At 37.7% G+C, this 18,056-nt stretch overlaps 1 protein-coding gene and 1 long non-coding RNA gene across 6 annotated transcripts in view; one reads left to right on the top strand and one right to left on the bottom strand.

Moving 5' to 3' along the window:
• Positions 1-18,056, top strand: part of HTR4 (5-hydroxytryptamine receptor 4) — a 210,245-nt gene that overhangs the window by 136,999 nt on the left and 55,190 nt on the right. For all 5 annotated transcript variants that reach the window (XR_010157366.1, XM_016954012.4, XM_001162339.8 and 2 more), the window contains one exon: positions 5,320-5,888. Coding sequence is in view for 4 of the 5 variants with exons in the window: in XM_016954012.4 (XP_016809501.1) it covers positions 5,320-5,888 (569 nt within the window). In the remaining variant the exon portion in view is untranslated. The remainder of the gene's footprint in view (positions 1-5,319; positions 5,889-18,056) is intronic.
• The window catches only part of LOC129144028 (uncharacterized), a 108,124-nt gene that overhangs the window by 44,493 nt on the left and 45,575 nt on the right, over positions 1-18,056 (bottom strand). The window lies entirely within an intron of this gene.

The following is an 18,056-nucleotide window of genomic DNA, read 5'->3' as shown; positions in this document are numbered from 1 at the left end:
CAAATATATGTAGGATTAAAATGCATGAAAACAATAGCATAAAAGGCAGGCGTGGGGCATGGGCTGTTTGGGATCTTTGCATTGCCAAGGAAATGGCAAATGTATGAAAAAGACTGTAATGAGTTGTAGCCCCTAAAATAAAGATAATAAAAGAATATATATCCAATAAGCTAATAGGGAGAGAGGTAATCTGTTAATATAAACAGGTATTATTCTGAAAATAAGCAATAAATATGGAAACAAGGAACCAAGAAACAGAAAAGATTAATAGATAACAGTAAGATTATAGACAAACGTAAATCAATTTGTAATTTTAGTAAATATTAAATTATTTAAAGAATAGATGCTAAAAGACAAAGTTGTCAGACTGCATCAAAACAAAATACAAATATATGCTGCTTGTAAGAGAGGACCACTAAATATAAAGTGGCAGAAAAATTGAAAATAAAAAAATAGAAATACATACACTATGCAAGTGATAATTCAAGGAAAGTTGGTGTTACTCTACTGTTATAAGTGATAGAATAAAATTTAAGGAAAATATTTCTTGAGGTAGAAATATTTCATAATGGTAAAAATATCAATTCAAGAGGATGATACATGATAACCTTATAATAGTCTAAAAAACAAGATACTGAATATGTACAGGAATAAAATAGCATGTTTGTGAGTATATCATATAGGTGTCTATTCTTCATATCTTCATGCATGTGTATATTCACACTGGATGCAGATTGATCCCAAGAAGGGTAAGTGACATTGGGTTAAGCAGCTCTCTTCAGTCAAGAGCTATTTCTAGAGAAGGTTGATGACTAAGACCTGTCAGCAGGCAGTGTTTATAGTTGGTGGAAATGTCCTTCAATCCTTAAGAAAAATACTAGTGTGTCACAGGGTCCAGTACAAATAAGACTTATTCCAGGAATTGTAATGCAATCAATGTAATTCATTGCATCAATAAAAAAAGGGGAGAAAACCCACATGTTCATTTTGTTACTGCCAAAAATGCTTTGACAAAATTCAATACCCATTCACGATTTTTTAAAAATCTCATCAAACCAAGAATAGAATGTAGTTTCCTTAACCAAGTAGAGGGCGTTGACATACAATTTATAGCAAATATCATACTTAGTAAATTATTGAAGGCTCATCCCCTAAAACTGGGAGTGAAACAAGGTGTCAACTACTCTCATTTTTATTCAAAATTAGATGGGAGGCCCTATCAAGCTCAATAAAGCAAGAGAAAGTGATGTTAGGATTGGAAAGAGAAAAAAATGTAACTGCCATTATTTGCAGATCATATGAGTATTTCCTGTAGAAAATTCAAAAGAATGTAAAGATGAATTTTAGTTGATATCTAACTTAGCAAAGTTGCTGAATACATAGCCAGCTTACAATAAAAATCCTCACCAAGTTCTACATATTAGCAACAATTAGGAGTAAGGATTTTAACATGGTACCATTTACAACAGAATAAAAGCGTAAAATACTTAGAAACAAATCTAACAAAAGATGTGCAAGACACAAAGAAAATTATAAAATTAAAAAGTATTATTGAAATATACTTAAAAAGACAAAGGGAAGGAATTACCATGTTAATTAATTCAAAGACAACATTGTAAAGATGTTGGTTTCCCTTAATCATTTTACTCTCATTCCAATCAAAATCCTAGAAGATTTTTATAGAAATTGAGATATTAATTTAAATTTTATATGGAAATACTGAGATAAAAGATTATCCAAGAGTCTTCAAGAAAAGAAACCACAATTCAAAGACTTTTATAACTAGATGTCTAAGATGTATGAAGTTATAGAAGTTAAAGCAGTACATGCAGAGAGAGACAACTCAAGAGAACAAATAGGAAATCCAAACGTGGAGCCATATGCATATACAGTCCCCTGATTTATGACCAAGTTTACACTGCAGTGCAACTAGGGAAAGATAATCCTTTCAATACATGCTGCAGGGGTCAATTCAATATCCATATCTTGTACATCATACCATACAGAAAAACTAATTTCTGGTGGGTAGAAGCATTAAATGTAAAAACTGGTCAGGCACAGTGGCTCATGCCTGTAATCCCAGCACTTTGGGACGCTGAGATGGGCTGATAGCTTGAGCCTAGAGTTCGAGACCAGTCTGAGCCACACAATGAAACCCTGTCTTTACAAAAAATATTTAAAAATTAACTAGGGGTGGTGGCTCACACCTGTAGTCCCAGCTACTAGGGAGGCTGAGGTGGGAGAATTGCTAGAGCCTGGGAGTCAGAGGTTGTAGTGAGCACAACTGCACTCCAGCCTGGGTGACAGAGCATGACCCTGTAAAAAAAAAAAAAAAAAAAAAAAAAGACATAAAAATTAACACAATAAAGACATGCTAACTGATCATGTAAAAGAATGTCTTTACATCTCTTGACAATATCTTTGAGACCGAGTCTCACTCTCACCCAGGCTGGAGTGCAGTGGCATCATCTCAGCTCACTGCAACTTCTGCCCCCCGGGTTCAAGCGATTCTAGTGCCTCAGCCACCCTAGGAGCTAGAATTCAGGTGCCTGCCACCACGCCTGGCTAATTTTTGTATTTTTTTATAGAGACAGTGTTTTGCCGTGTTGGCCAGGCTGGTCTTAAACTCCTGGCCTCAAGTGATTTGCCTACCTCGGCCTCGCAAGGTGCTGGGATTACAGATGTAAGTCACCACGCCCGGCCAGTATCTTTATACTTAGGAGTAAACAAAGATTTCATAAACAAGATACAAGTACTAACCAAAAGTATAGGTTCTTTCAGAACTTCTTTCTATCACAAGATACTAGAGTGAAAAGCCATGCCACAGAGTGATATATGTGCAACACATAAATCTGACAAAAGACATCTAGAATATAAAAGAACTATTATATTAAAAATCAATAAGAAAGAGAGTTACAACTTAATTTTTAAAATGGGAAAATACCTGAATAATCAATTCAAAAGACAGGATATCGAAAGGGCAAAACAGTGATTAACATTATTAGTTCTCAGGAGATGCACAGTAAAACTGCAATAAGAAACTGAAGGGTTGTAATAAACTTAGATTTGATTCAAGTTTATTGGATTTAATTCAAAATTACAATGAAATAGCCAGGACATAGTAAACAGGGAACAAAGATGCAGAAACCAGGGCACACTGAGAGTTTGAGGTGACTTACTCGGATTGAAACTGAAGATACAGCTGCAAGAATTGGGACTGACAAGATCTAGGCAATATTTTACCATTCTGAAGGCAATGCTCTCGTCCCATTGAAGGAACCAGAGTGCTAATCAGGAAACAGATGCAGAAACTCAGTCTCACATGCTTTCCAAAAGGAGTGATGTCAATGTACTATGATTATGTGGATATGGATGCCCAGGACACTTTTCAGTAACAAAACATAAGACAAATCCTAATCTAAACCAATGGAAAGAGTCAAAAACACATGGAGTATTTTACTTATGTAATCAAATAAACTTTACCAACATCATCAACAAATCCACAATGAGATACCACTACATACTGACAATAAATTCCAAATGTTGGCAAGCATGTGGAGTAACTGGAACTCTCCTGCTCTCGTGGTGGAAATATAAATTGATACAGTCCCTTTGGCAACTGTTTGGCTGTATATACCCAAGCTATGATACAGCAATTTCAGTCCTGGGTATATACCTAAGAGAGATGAAAATACACACACACACACACACACACACACACACACACACACAAACATCTACAAGAATATTCATAACAGTTTTATGCAAAATAGCGCAAACCCAAAAATGACTCAAATGTCTGTCAATATTGGAATATGTAATATTGTAGTTTATTCCTATAATGCAATATTATACTACAATGAAAAAGAATAAACTACCTGTACATGCAATAATGTAAGTGATACAATATTAAATTAAAGAAGATACAGATTGTGTGTTTTATTATTATATTGATACTTAGTTGGAAAACAAATAAAATTGCATTATGATGATGTAGATGAGTGGCTATGTTTGGGCATATTAATGACTAGGAGAAGGCATTTGGGAGGCTGCTGGGTTGTTGATAATATTCTATAGTTTGATTTAAATAATAATTACACAGGCATATTTACTATGTAATAATTGATTCATCTGTATATACACTTTATGTACTTTATATGTATTTTGGTTAAATCAAATATTTGAAAAAAGAAGGATGGAGGGTTCAGCTACGTCAAAGGTGTAGATGGCTCATTTAAAAGGAGGAATGGCAACACAGAGGTCATTGATAGCCTTGACCAGAGCATTTTCAATGGAGTGATTAGGGTGAACACCTAAATGGAGTGGGTTCAGGAGAGACTGGGAGGAGAGTAAGTTGAAGCATTGAGTGTTGTCTAGGTTCTAACTCTGGTTGGGTTCCAAATTCCCTCATGACCTTGCCCTGCCCAATCTTTATATTCTTTTCTTCCATTAAAATATCTACCCTTTCTTTCCCCCAAGCCCTAAGGCACCTCTTGGCTGTTACACTAAAACACAAGCTGTTACACTATAACACAGGCTGTTACTCTGTGTTATCTAAATGAGACAAACCTTCATCAGGGAACTCAATAAGTAGAGAAATGACTCTAGAAAAGTGCCCCATGGCATCCCCCAAAGAGCTAAGTTTAGCATGGTATAGAGCAATGGTTCTCAAATATTAATGAGCTTTAGAATTATTGGAAAAAACTTGCTTAAAATGCATATATCTGAGCTTCATTGCCCAGAGATTTAGAATTAGTAGATCTTTCAAGGATGAGGGTGGAGGGGTGGCAGCAGGGAGTGGGCAGGAATCTGCACTTATAATATGTACTGCAGGTGACTCTAATGTTACTGATCTGCAGACATTCTGTTAAGAGACTGATCTGTTATGTGCAAGCAGACAGGGAAGGGAGAACAGAGGCAGAATTTCACTTCTGGTTGGGTAAATGTAATAAATGATTCTGTCTCTATTTTATTTCTCTTCTGTCCTGGAGCCTTCAGTTCCTCTTGTACAGATAAGTTCTCTGGGCCCTGGGATATGATCATGTTCCTTTTCTGTCATCAAGGTTCTTTGTATTGTAGGCTTATAAGAAAACCAAAGCTTTGCTGATAAACTTTCTTTTCTTTCCTTTCCCCTTTACTCTTTTATTCTCCCATTTTCTTTCCCTGTTCTCTTCCCCTTCTTTTTATCTTCCAATCCTCCACTTTCTTCCTTTTCCCTTTTTCTTTTCTTACACTCTTCCCCAATTTTCCCACTTCTTTTTCACTTTTTCTTTCCTTTTTACCTCCTTTCCTCATTTCCTCTCTCCCTCCAACTCTCAGATAGAAAAGAGGAAGTTCAACCAGAACTCTAACTCTACGTACTGTGTCTTCATGGTCAACAAGCCCTACGCCATCACCTGCTCTGTGGTGGCCTTCTACATCCCATTTCTCCTCATGGTGCTGGCCTATTACCGCATCTATGTCACAGCTAAGGAGCATGCCCATCAGATCCAGATGTTACAACGGGCAGGAGCCTCCTCCGAGAGCAGGCCTCAGTCGGCAGACCAGCATAGCACTCACCGCATGAGGACAGAGACCAAAGCAGCCAAGACCCTGTGCATCATCATGGGTTGCTTCTGCCTCTGCTGGGCACCATTCTTTGTCACCAATATTGTGGATCCTTTCATAGACTACACTGTCCCTGGGCAGGTGTGGACTGCTTTCCTCTGGCTCGGCTATATCAATTCCGGGTTGAACCCTTTTCTCTACGCCTTCTTGAATAAGTCTTTTAGACGTGCCTTCCTCATCATCCTCTGCTGTGATGATGAGCGCTACCGAAGACCTTCCATTCTGGGCCAGACTGTCCCTTGTTCAACCACAACCATTAATGGATCCACACATGTACTAAGGTGAGTGTACTAAGGGAGTTCATTGATTTGGTTGATTTGTATTACTCAGAAGGGGTAATGCTCCAGTTTTCTGTTTCCAAAGGGGTTATCCCTGAAACCTGCATAGAGTTTGCAAAGATTATAAAAGATTCTACTATCTGGTCATGGAATACAGCAATGGTTAAGAACTCAGGCTCTGGGGGGAGACTGACTTGAATTCTAATCAAGTCCCCATAGTTCTGTGACCTTGGGCAGGTCGTTTAAACATTATTAACCTCAATTTCATTTTTTAAAAACTTAAGATAATAATCACTATATCTACATCACAGAGTTTTTATAAGAATAAAATTAGCTAGTGTATGTGGAGTGCACGGTACAGAGCCTGACACTTAACAAGTATTTAGTAAATGTTATCTATTATTATTTAAAGGTGGTACTTTAGAGTAGTGGTTAAAAGCATGGATTTTAAAGTAAAATAGGTTTTGTCTTGATTCTCAGTGCTCCTACTAGCCATCTGCATACTCTCTCTTGGTTTTACTTTCCTCACCTTTAAAATAGATGAGAATGTTAATTCTCATCTCATGTGTGTTTTCTGATGAGTAGAGATAATATATTCATATAGGGCATGACATACAGTAAGCACTCACAATGGTACTAAAAGTTTTATTTAATATTAGGACCAATAGTAATAACGTAGTGCCTGAGAACCTAATATGGCCATAAATAACATGATAAACTAAAATAAATACCATAATAAATATACAACAGTAATACCATGTGATATAATGGATGTATGGGCAATCTAGAATTGGGGTAGAAAGGAAAGGAAGCTGATTTGGCTTAAGAAGCTCAGGGAAGGCTTCACAGAACACAGAACAGTATTTCCTAAGAATTTGAGACATGGAGGAGAAGGCAGGGAAGCCATTTCAGGCAGATAGAACAGTACAAGGAAGGAAATGAAATATAAGAGAATACCGACAGGTCCAGCGATTTTTTTTCCCCAAGGTCACATAAGTGGATGGAGGTGGAAGTGACTTTGGAGTTGAATGTTCAGTGTCTAGTTATGGTACCTCTTTCCGAACCCTGAGACTTTTCTGGTCACCCTGGGCTAGAATTGTTCTCAGCTATGCAAAGCTATGTGTGATAAGTACATTCATCCTGTAGCAAAACTGGATTGCCAATGACATTTTTTTCTTTGCCCTGAGATGCGCAGGAATTTCTAAGGAGTAGTTCCTTCTTTGAAACAAGCATTTAATTTTTCTAATGATGATTAGTATTCAGCTGTTCTGGCGGCTGAAAATTGGGGGATATTTTCATTTGCATGTGTAAGAAAAGAAGAAAAGAAAAATAAGAATTGCTATAAAATATAAACCCTGTGCCTCAGAGGCTGCTCAGAGCATGAATTCCATTTTTTGCTACAAGTGTAGGCAGATTTGTAGCTAAAGCCTAGCATGGTGTTGTGGTTTCAGCTGGTGGAAAGACCCCAAAGGATACTCCTAGAAACCGACATTCTCTCTTAATTATTATGCCTTCAGGAGTGTCATAGAAAGAATTCAACCATAAAGTGTGTGTACAAGAACTTCTGTGTGGGTTCCAAATAGTTTTTAGCTATTTAATCTAGCAGTTGCCTAAGTACAGGCTGTTGACAACTTACAAACAGCGTATGCTCTGGTAATACATTTGCTAAGTCAGTTGTTTAGCAGTTGATGGTTTTTTCATAGAGAGTTTGGGAGTTTCTAGGGCAGCCCAAGAAAGCCTATTTTACTAAATAAGATGTATTGTTAAAATCCTGCTGCGTCTGGTAATCTGCAGGATCATTGTAAAGCAAAGAGACAATTTAGAGATGGCATATGGATGTACACTCCATATTTTCTTCCATAAATTTCTTTTTTTTTTGAAGAACCTTATACGGTATGAGTACAATTACCATTTTATTTTATTTATTTTTTTATTATACTTTAAGTTCTAGGGTACATGTCCACAACGTGCAGGTTTGTTACATATATATACATGTGCCATGTTGGTGTGCTGCACCCATTAACTCGTCATTTACATTAGGTATGTCTCCTAATGTTATCCCTCCCCCCTCCCCCCACCCCACGACAGGCCCCAGAGTGTGATGTTCCCCTTCCTGTGCCCAAGTGTTCTCATTGTTCAATTCCCACCTATGAGTGAGAATATGCGGTGTTTGTTTTTTTCTCCTTGCGATAGTTTGCTGAGAATGATGGTTTCCAGCTTCATCCATGTCCCTACAAATGACATGAACTCATCATTTTTTATGGCCGCATAGTATTCCATGGTGTACATGTGCCACATTTTCTTAATCCTGTCTATCACTGATGGACATTTGGGTTGGTTCCAAGTGTTTGCTATTGTGAATAGTGCCGCAATAAACATACGTGCGCATGTGTCTTTATAGCAGCATGATTTATAATCCTTTGGGTATATACCCAGTAATGGGATGGCTGGGTCAAATGGTATTTCTAGTTCTAGATCCTTGAGGAATCGCCACACTGTCTTCCAAATAGTTGAACTAGTTTACAGTCCCACCAACAGTGTAAAAGTGTTCCTATTTCTCCACATCCTCTCCAGCACCTGTTGTTTCCTGACTTTTTAATGATCACCATTCTAACTGGTGTGAGATGGTATCTCATTGTGGTTTTGATTTGCATTTCTCTGATGGCCAGTGATGATGAGCATTTTTTCATGTGTCTGTTTGCTGCATAAATGCCTTCTTTTGAGAAGTGTCTGTTCATATCCTTCACCCACTTGTTGATGGGGTTGTTTGTTTTTTTCTTGTAAATTTGTTTGAGTTCTTTGTAGATTCTGGATATTAACCCTTTGTCAGATGAGTAGATTGCAAAAATTTTCTCCCATTCTGTAGGTTGCCTGTTCACTCTGATGGTAGTTTCTTTTGCCATGCAGAAGCTCTTTAGTTTAATTAGATCCCATTTGTCAATTTTAGCTTCTGTTGCCGTTGTTTTTGGTGTTTTAGACATGTAGTCCTTGCCCATTCCTATGTCCTGAATGGTATTGCCTAGGTTTTCTTCTAGGGTTTTTATGGTTTTAGGTCTGACATTTAAGTCTTTAATCCATCTTGAATTAATTTTTTATAAGGTGTAAGAAAGGGATCCAGTTTCAGCTTTCTACCTATGGCTAGCCAGTTTTCCCAGCACCATTTATTATATAGGGAATCCTTTCCCCATTTCTTGTTTTTGTCAGGTTTGTCAAAGATCAGATGGTTGTAGATGTGTGGTATTATTTCTGAGGGCTCTGTTGTATTCCATTAGTCTATATCTCTGTTTTAGTCCCAGTACCATGCTGTTTTGCTGACTGTAGCCTTGTAGTATAGTTTGAAGTCAGGTAGCATGATGCCTCCAGCTTTGTTCTTTTGGCTTAGGGTTGACTTGGCAATGCGGGCTCTTTTTTGGTTCCATATGAATTTTAAAGTAGTTTTTTTCCAATTCTGTGAAGAAAGTCATTGGTAGCTTGATGAGGATGGCATTGAATTTATAAATTACCTTGGGCAGTATGGCCATTTTCACGATATTGATTCTTCCTATCCATGAGCATGGAATGTCCTTCCATTTGTTTGTGTCCTCTTTTATTTCATTGAGCAGTGGTTTGTAGTTCTCCTTGAAGAGGTCCTTCACATCCCTTGTAAGTTGGATTCCTAGGTATTTTATTCTCTTTGAAGCAATTGTGATTGGGAGTTCACTCATGATTTGGCCCTCTGTTTGTCTGTTATTGGTGTATAAGAATGCTTGTGATTTTTGCGCATTGATTTTGTATCCTGAGACTTTGCTGAAGTTGCTGATCAGCTTAAGGAGATTTTGGGCTGAGACGATGGGGTTTTCTAATATACAGTCATGTCATCTGCAAACAGGGACAATTTGACTTCCTCTTTTCCTAATTGAATACCCTTTATTTCTTTCTCCTGCCTGATTGCCCTGGCCAGAACTTCCAACACTATGTTGAATAGGAGTGGTGAGAGAGGGCATTCCTGTCTTGTGCCAGTTTTCAAAGGGAATGCTTCCAGTTTTTGCCCATTCAGTGTGATATTGGCTGTGGGTTTGTCATAAATAGCTCTTATTATTTTGATATATGTCCCATCAATACCTAATTTATTGAGAGTTTTTACCATGAAGGGCTGTTGAATTTTGTCAAAGGCCTTTTCTGCATCTATTGAGATAATCATGTGGTTTTTGTCTTTGGTTCTGTTTATATGCTGGATTACGTTTATTGATTTGCATATGTTGAACCAGCCTTGCATCCCAGGGATGAAGCCCACTTGATTATGGTGGATAAGCTTTTTGATGTGCTGCTGGATTTGGTTTGCCAGTATTTTATTGAGGATTTTTGCATCAATGTTCATCAGGGATATTGGAATGGTACCAGCTCCTCCTTGTACCTCTGGTAGAATTCGACTGTGAATCCATCTGATCCTGGATTTTTTTTGGTTGGTAGGCTATTAATTACTGCCTCAATTTCAGAGCCTGTTATTGGTCTATCCAGGGATTCAACTTCTTCCTGGTTTAGTCTTGGGAGTGTGTATGTGTCTGGGAATTTATCCATTTCTTCTAGGTTTTCTAGTTTATTTGCATAGAGGTGTTTATAGTATTCTCTGATGGTAGTTTGTATTTCTGTGGGATCCGTGGTGATATCCCCTTAATCATTTTTTATTGCGTCTATTTGAGTCTTCTCTCTTTTCTTCTTCATTAGTCTTGCTAGCCATCTATCAATTTTGTTGATCTTTTCAAAAAACCAGCTCCTGGATTCATTGATTTTTGAAGGGTTTTTTGTGTCTCTATTTCCTTCAGTTCTGCTCTGATCTTAGTTATTTCTTGCCTTCTGCTAGCTTTTGAATGTGTTTGCTCTTGCTGCTCTAGTTCTTTTAATTGTGATGTTAGGGTGTCAATTTTAGATCTTTCCTGCTGCTTTCTCTTGTGGGCATTTAGTGCTATAAATTTCCCTCTACACACTGCTTTAAATGTGTCCCAGACATTCTGGTATGTTCTGTCTTTGTTCTCACTGGTTTCAAAGAATATCTTTATTTCTGCCTTCATTTTGTTATGTACCCAGTAGTCATTCAGGAGCAGGTTGTTCTGTTTCCATGCAGTTGAGCGGTTTTGAGTGGGTTTCTTAATCCTGAGTTCTAGTTTGATTGCACTGTGGTCTGAGAGACAGTTTGTTATAATTTCTTTCTTTTACATTTGCTGAAGAGTGTTTTACTTCCAACTATGTGGACAATTTTGGAATAAGTGCGATGTGGTGCTGAGACGAATGTATATTCTGTTGATTTGGGGTGGAGAGTTCTGTAGACGTCTATTAGGTCTGCTTGATGCAGAGCTGAGTTTAATTCTTGGATATCCTTGTTAACTTTCTGTCTCATTGATCTGTCTAATGTTGACAGTGGGGTGTTAAAGTCTCCCATTATTGTTGTGTGGGAATCTAAGTCTCTTTGTAGGTCTCTAAGGACTTGCTTTTTGAATCTGGGTCCTCCTGTATTGGGTGCATATCTATTTAGGATAGTTAGCCCTCTTTGTTGAATTGATCCCTTTACCATTATGTAATGGCCTTCTTTGTCTCTTTTGATCTTTGTTGGTTTAAAGTCTGTTTTATCGAAGACTAGGATTGCAAGCCCTGCCTTTTTTTTGTTTACCATTTGCTTGGTAGATCTTCCTCCATCCCTTTATTTTGAGCCTATGTGTGTCTCTGCATGTGAGATGGGTCTCCTGAATACAGCACACTGATGGGTCTTGACTCTTTATCCAATTTGCCAGTCTGTGTCTTTTAATTGGCGCATTTAGCCCATTTACATTTAAGGTTAGTATTGTTATGTGTGAATTTGATCCTGTCATTATGATGTTAGCTGGTTATTTTGCTCGTTAGTTGATGCAGTTTCTTCCTAGCCTTGATAGTCTTTACAATTTGGCATGTTTTTGCAGTGGCTGGTACTGGTTGTTCCTTTCCATGTTTAGTGCTTCCTTAAGGAGCTCTTTTAGGGCTGGCCTGGTGGTGACAAAATCTCTCAGCATTTGCTTGTCTGTAAAGGATTTTATTTCTCCTTCACTTATGAAGCTTAGTTTGGCTGGATATGAAATTCTGGGTTGAAAATTCTTTTCTCTAAGAATGTTGAATATTGGCCCCCACCCTCTTCTGGCTTGTAGAGTTTCTGCGGAGAGATCCATTGTTAGTCTGATGGGCTTCCCTTTGTGGGTAACCTGACCTTTCTCTCTGGCTGCCCTTAACATTTTTTCCTTCATTTCAACTTTGGTGAATCTGACAATTATGTGTCTTGGAGTTGCTCTTCTCGAGGAGTATCTTTGTGGCATTCTCTGTATTTCCTGAATTCAAATGTTGGCCTGCCTTGCTAGGTTGGGGAAGTTCTCCTGGATAATATCCTGCAGAGTGTTTTCCAACTTGGTTCCATTCTCCCCGTCACTTTCAGGTACACCAATCAGATGTAGATTTGGTCTTTTCACATAGTCCCATATTCCTTGGAGGCTTTGTTTGTTTGTTTTTACTCTTTGTCTCTAAACTTCTCTTCTCATTTCATTTCATTCATTTGATCTTCAATCACTGATACCCTTTCTTACAGTTGATCGAATCGGCTACTGAGGCTAGTGCATTTGTCACGTAGTTCTCGTGCCTTGGTTTTCAGCTCCATTAGGTCATTTAAGGACTACTCCACACTGGTTATTCTAGTTAGCCATTGATCTAATCTTTCTGCAAGGTTTTTAGCTTCTTTGCGATGGGTTTAAACTTCTCCTTTAGCTCAGAGAAGTTTGATCGTCTGAGGCCTTCTCTCAACTCGTCAAAGTCATTCTCCATCCAGCTTTGTTCCATTTCTGGTGAGGAGCTGCACTCCTTTGTAGGGGGAGAGGTGCTCTGATTTTTAGAACTTTCAGCTTTTCTGCTCTGTTTTTTCCCCATCTTTGTGGTTTTATCTACCTTTGGTCTTTGATCATGGTGACGTACCGATGGGGTTTTGGTGTGGACGTCCTTTCTGCTTTTCAGTTTTCCTTCTAACAGTCAGGACCTTCAGATGCTGGTCTGTTGGAGTTTGCTGGAGTTAACACTCCAGACCCTGTTAGCCTGGGTATCAGCAGCAGAGGCTGCAGAATAGCGAGTATTGCTGAACAGCAAATGTTGCTGCCTGATCGTTCCTCTGGAAGCTTCATCTCTGAGAGGTACCTGGCTGTGTGAGGTATCAGTCTGCCCCCACTTGGAGGTGCCTCCCAGTCAGGCTACTTGGGGGTCAGGGACCCACTTGAGGAGGCAGTCTGTCCGTTCTCAGATCTCAAACTCTGTGCTAGGAGAACCACTACTCTCTTCAAAGTTGTCAGACAGGGCCATTTAGGTCTGCAGAGTTTTCTGCTGCTTTTTGTTCAGTCTTTTTTTTTTTTTTTTCTTTTTGAGACGGAGTTTCGCTCTGTCGCCCAGGCTGGAGTGCAGTGGTGTGATCTGGGCTCACTGCAAGCTCCGCCTCCCAGGTTCACGCCATTCTCTTTCCTCATCCTCCCCAGTAGCTGGGACTACAGGCACCCGCCACTATGCCTGGCTAATTTTTTTGTATTTTTAGTAGAGACAGGGTTTCACCGTGTTAGCCAGGATGGTCTCGATCTCCTGACCCTGTGATCCACCCACCTCAGCCTCCCAAAGTGCTGGGATTACAGTCTTCCATAAGTTTCTTCATGAGTTCATGAAAAGTGCAGGAAGTTGGTCTGTGATGTTTTACTGTGGGAGTGGAGAACCTTATAAGAGTAAGGGTAGCCTATACAGAATAGTTGAAACCTGCATCTGCTAGAGGTTAAATCTTACAAAGGACAGGAATTCTGCCTATTTTATTCACTGCTGTATACCAAATACTCTACATATTGTCTGATATGTAATAGGAACTTAAACTCTTCATGAATTAAAAAATTCTAAAATTAATTCTTCTGATCAATTGTTTTAACTTAACACAACTAAGACAATTTTTGCATTTTTCTTAAAAATCCCACAAGTAGATCATTAGCAAATTCAGATGAATTGAAGAAATATAAAACCAAAACAATGAAAATCAGTATCAGCTTTAATCCTGCTAATCCTACCCCTGTTCCCAGAGGCAATAGTTAACATTAGTCTGCTGATCATTTCAATGTATTTACAGACATTCATAAAAACCATAGAAATATAACTTTTTCTCACTCTGTGTAAATGGGATCATTTTATATGTAATTTTCTACATCTTGTTTTTTTATCCTTTAACAATACATTTTGAAGATCTTTTCACTGGGGAAAATATAGCTCTAACTCACTTGTTTCAGCTGTTCCATAATCTTCTGTACTAAAAATACATATTAAAATTTATTTAATTATTTGCTATTAGTGGGCATGTAAGTATTTCCAATTATTTGTCATTGCAAACTGTACTGTTTTTAATGCCCTTGAACACATTTCTTGGTGCATGTGCTAGTATTTCTTTCAGATAGCTACCAAAAATGAAATTGCTGTATTGACAGGTATGCTCATTTAAAATGTTTATGTTTACTATAATATTGGCATCCTAACACACTGTAACAATTTGCATTCTCATCTGTGAGTGTGAGTTCTCCTCACCAACATTGAATATTATCAATCTTTCATATTTTCTTAATTAAAAAATATTAGGTTAGTGTAAAAGTAATTGCTGTATCATTTAATTTGCATTACTTAGTGGTTTGTCAGATTGAACCTCTTTTAAATTAGTTATATACTATTTATATTTATTCTTATATAAAGTGCATCTTTATGTGTTTGGCCCTTTTTGTGACAACTTTGTTGTATTTTTCTTATTAATTTCTGGGTGTTCTTTGTTATATTCTGTATATTCATTCTGTGTCATAGAATTGGCAAATACACCTCCCCATCTCCTGCTTGCTTTTTAACTTTGGTTAACTTTTGACTTATAGAAGTTTCAAATTTTGAAAAGGTATTCTTACTTGACCTCTTAGAGTTGGCCTAGCTTCCTTCTTAAAATACTTCCTACCTTAATTTTCCTTAACACCATACTTTCCTGGTTTTCTTGCTAACTCACCAGCAACTTTTTCCCAGTCTCTTTTAGAGGCTCTTCCCCTCTCTCTGGCCTCAAACTGTTGGAGTTCTTCAGGACTTGGCTCTTGATACTCTTCTCAGACTATGCTCTTACTTTATACATTCACCATCTATAACTTTAAATACAGTCTTCATGCTGTCAGCTCACTCTTTGATCAATGTCTCCAGGACATAACACTCCTCTGAGATCCAGAGAGAAGATCCAATTTGCTTCCTTGACAACCCCATATAGGTGTCTCTTGGAAATCTTAAATGAAATGTGATGCAACCAAAACAGAATTCTTAGCTCTATACTCTTACCCCCTGTATTGGCCCATTTTGTGTTGCTATAAATGAATACTTGAGGCTGGGTAATTTACAAGGAAAAGAGGTTTATTTGTCTAATGGCTCTACAGGCTGTACGAGCATGGCATCAGCATTGGCTCAGCTTCTGGTGAGGCCTCAGGAAGCTTTTACTCATGGCAGAAGATGAAGGGGGGTTCATACATGTCTCAAGGCAAGAAGGGGAGCAAGAGAGAGAAAGAGAGGAGGGAGATGCTAGACTCTTTTTAACAACCAGATCTCACAATAACTAGTAGAGTGACAATTGGCTTGTTACTGCAAGGAGGGCACCAAGCCATCCATGTGGCCTCCACCCCCATAACCCAGACACCTCACACTAGGCCCAACCTCCAACTCTGGAGATTACATTTCAACATGGGATTTGAAGGGGATGAACATCCAAACTATCTCACCCTCCAACCACAAGTTTTCTGAGTCATCCCTATCTCCATAAATGGAATAATCTTGTATCATGTTACTAAATCAAGACACTTTTTCTGTGGCTCTGAGGGAGAACTAACATATTAGAGGGCAGGCTTAAGGATTTAAAAAGAAACCAATCAGCTGGTATTGAAGAGATGGAGCTAAATAAAAATAACTGTAAAACTCAACCATGGGGGCAAAATATAAATCATAAAAATGTAAGATAAATAAATTTCTAGCTGCATGTATAAAATTTACAATTTTATAGGCATACCTTCATTTTCCTCACCCAAGGCAAACATTTAAAAAGTACTGGACAGGTCACTAGAGACCTCCTTCCATTTTATTAATAATAATGATTATGATTATGAAACCTAACATTATTCCAGAAAAGAATGTTTGTTACTATATTTGAGAGCCCTAAGTCCATCATTTGCATCTAATTTTTATAACTCAAAGAAGTAAAGTATTATGATCATTGTCATTTTAAAGATGAGAAAATTGAGTGTTAGGGTAAGTAACATGCCCAAAGTCACACAAGTAGTAAACAACAAAGCTGGAATTCAGACCCAACTGTTTCTGACTTCAAAACTCAGCCTTGTCCAGCCACTTAGAGTCAGAGTTAAGATTACAACTTTCCATGATCACCTTGACTTTTTGGATAAAGTTGATGAGTCATTGTTTAATCTATCAACTCTACCATTTTGTTCATATTTCTCTAGTTTGCCTACAAACCATGGAAAACATTCCTTCTTCAAATGAAGGCATTTTCATACTCATTTTTTTTAAAGGAAATAAGTTTAGACCAGATGGACCTATTCTTATTAACCACCTGTTGACTTCTATCTTTGGGTACCCATTGATTATTCAAACAAAGAATCAATTTAAAAGAAGTTCATCTCAGGATTGGGATCAAACTCTTCTTCCTATGGTTTTCAGAACATACCTTTTTCACATTTCTTCAACTTGGGCATTTGTTCTCTATTTCTGCTGGATAGCAGTGGCCTGTTTACAGCACTATTTCTCATGACATTCATACTGCTTTAGAGTATACAATTCCTTATTTAATTCCTGTTATATCAAGTATTCCTTGAGGGGAGAAACTATGGCTTCCTCTTCTCTAGGAACTGTATAGTCTCTAACATAGTATCTGTATAACAGTAGATGATCAATTGATTGATCATTTTTGCTGATGAAAGGTGTTCCTGATTCTCTTCAGATTTATGAAGGATTAAAATACTCAAAATTGAAAATTAGGTTTTGTTTGTTAAATCTTCCCTGAGATCCTAAAAGGTATAGAGAACTTAGTCTACAAGATTCACATTGAGAAGACCCAGTTCATGACAACACTCTGATATTGTGGGGCCTCCTTCCTTTAAAGTCTTTTTGACAAAATGGAATTTTACTTTTCCAAGTTGAATTAGAAACAGCCAAGCCTGGCCTCAATGGTTTAGAATCATAGGTCTCCCAAGCTTGGTCCTATCCTTATGGCCCTTTTATTTACATGCAATTTTATTATTAAATAAGCAAATGGGTAGCCAATGAAATAAAATATGCTTTGGAAAGACATTCTTAGAGGGTTTTGATTGCTAAAATTGTACTAACTAGTGTACACAGTAGCAGAGATGTCTGCAATTGTGTTTGACTATTTTCTGTTGGACAAGAAGTGTCTTTGGAAATATGCAACCCATGATCAAAATAGAAGTGAAGACAGCATTTGGTTGAATGATGACACCATTTGTCTAGACATATAGGTTACATAGTCTTCTAAATATAGCTTCTAAACATGAATTATTTTCATATAAATATTTTGGGGGCAATTTTAATTTGTCTGCATGCATGTATTAGAAAGAGGCATAATGCCAGTGTGTGGAATTCTAAGAGGTTCATCAAATGTGCAAACTCGGATTCTCAGTGAATTTGGAGCCAGCCTCTTTGTCCTTGTCTCATCCTTAATCTTGTTCTGCAGCTGTGTTTTCCCCACCCACCAATATCTATCTTGGTTTTATAGAAATCACTTTTCCCACTCTAGGAAACCCATAGTGCACATAGTGGCAGAGAAGAAAAGAAATAACCTAATGATAAAACATTAGCTGCATTCCTACTAAAGTGAGGAATAAGACAATGATGTCTTATCGTCTCTTGTGGTCAACATTGTACATACAAAATCCAAAGAACAGAAAGAAGAAATATTAAAAAACTGGAAAAAGAGAGCAAAGCTTCCATTATTTATTAACCATCTGTATGATCTATTATAATCATCTTCCAGGAAAATCCACTGTAAACTGTGAAAAGTAATAAGATATTTCATAAGGATGGACGATATGAGATAACACTCAATCCTCAGTGACTTTCCTACACATGAGA

This window comes from Pan troglodytes, chromosome 4 (assembly GCF_028858775.2).
Source record: "Pan troglodytes isolate AG18354 chromosome 4, NHGRI_mPanTro3-v2.0_pri, whole genome shotgun sequence".
In the NCBI taxonomy this organism is placed as follows: domain Eukaryota; kingdom Metazoa; phylum Chordata; class Mammalia; order Primates; family Hominidae; genus Pan; species Pan troglodytes.
The sequence above is the reverse complement of the archived record's forward strand: the minus strand, read 5'-3'. Positions and strand labels throughout refer to the sequence as shown.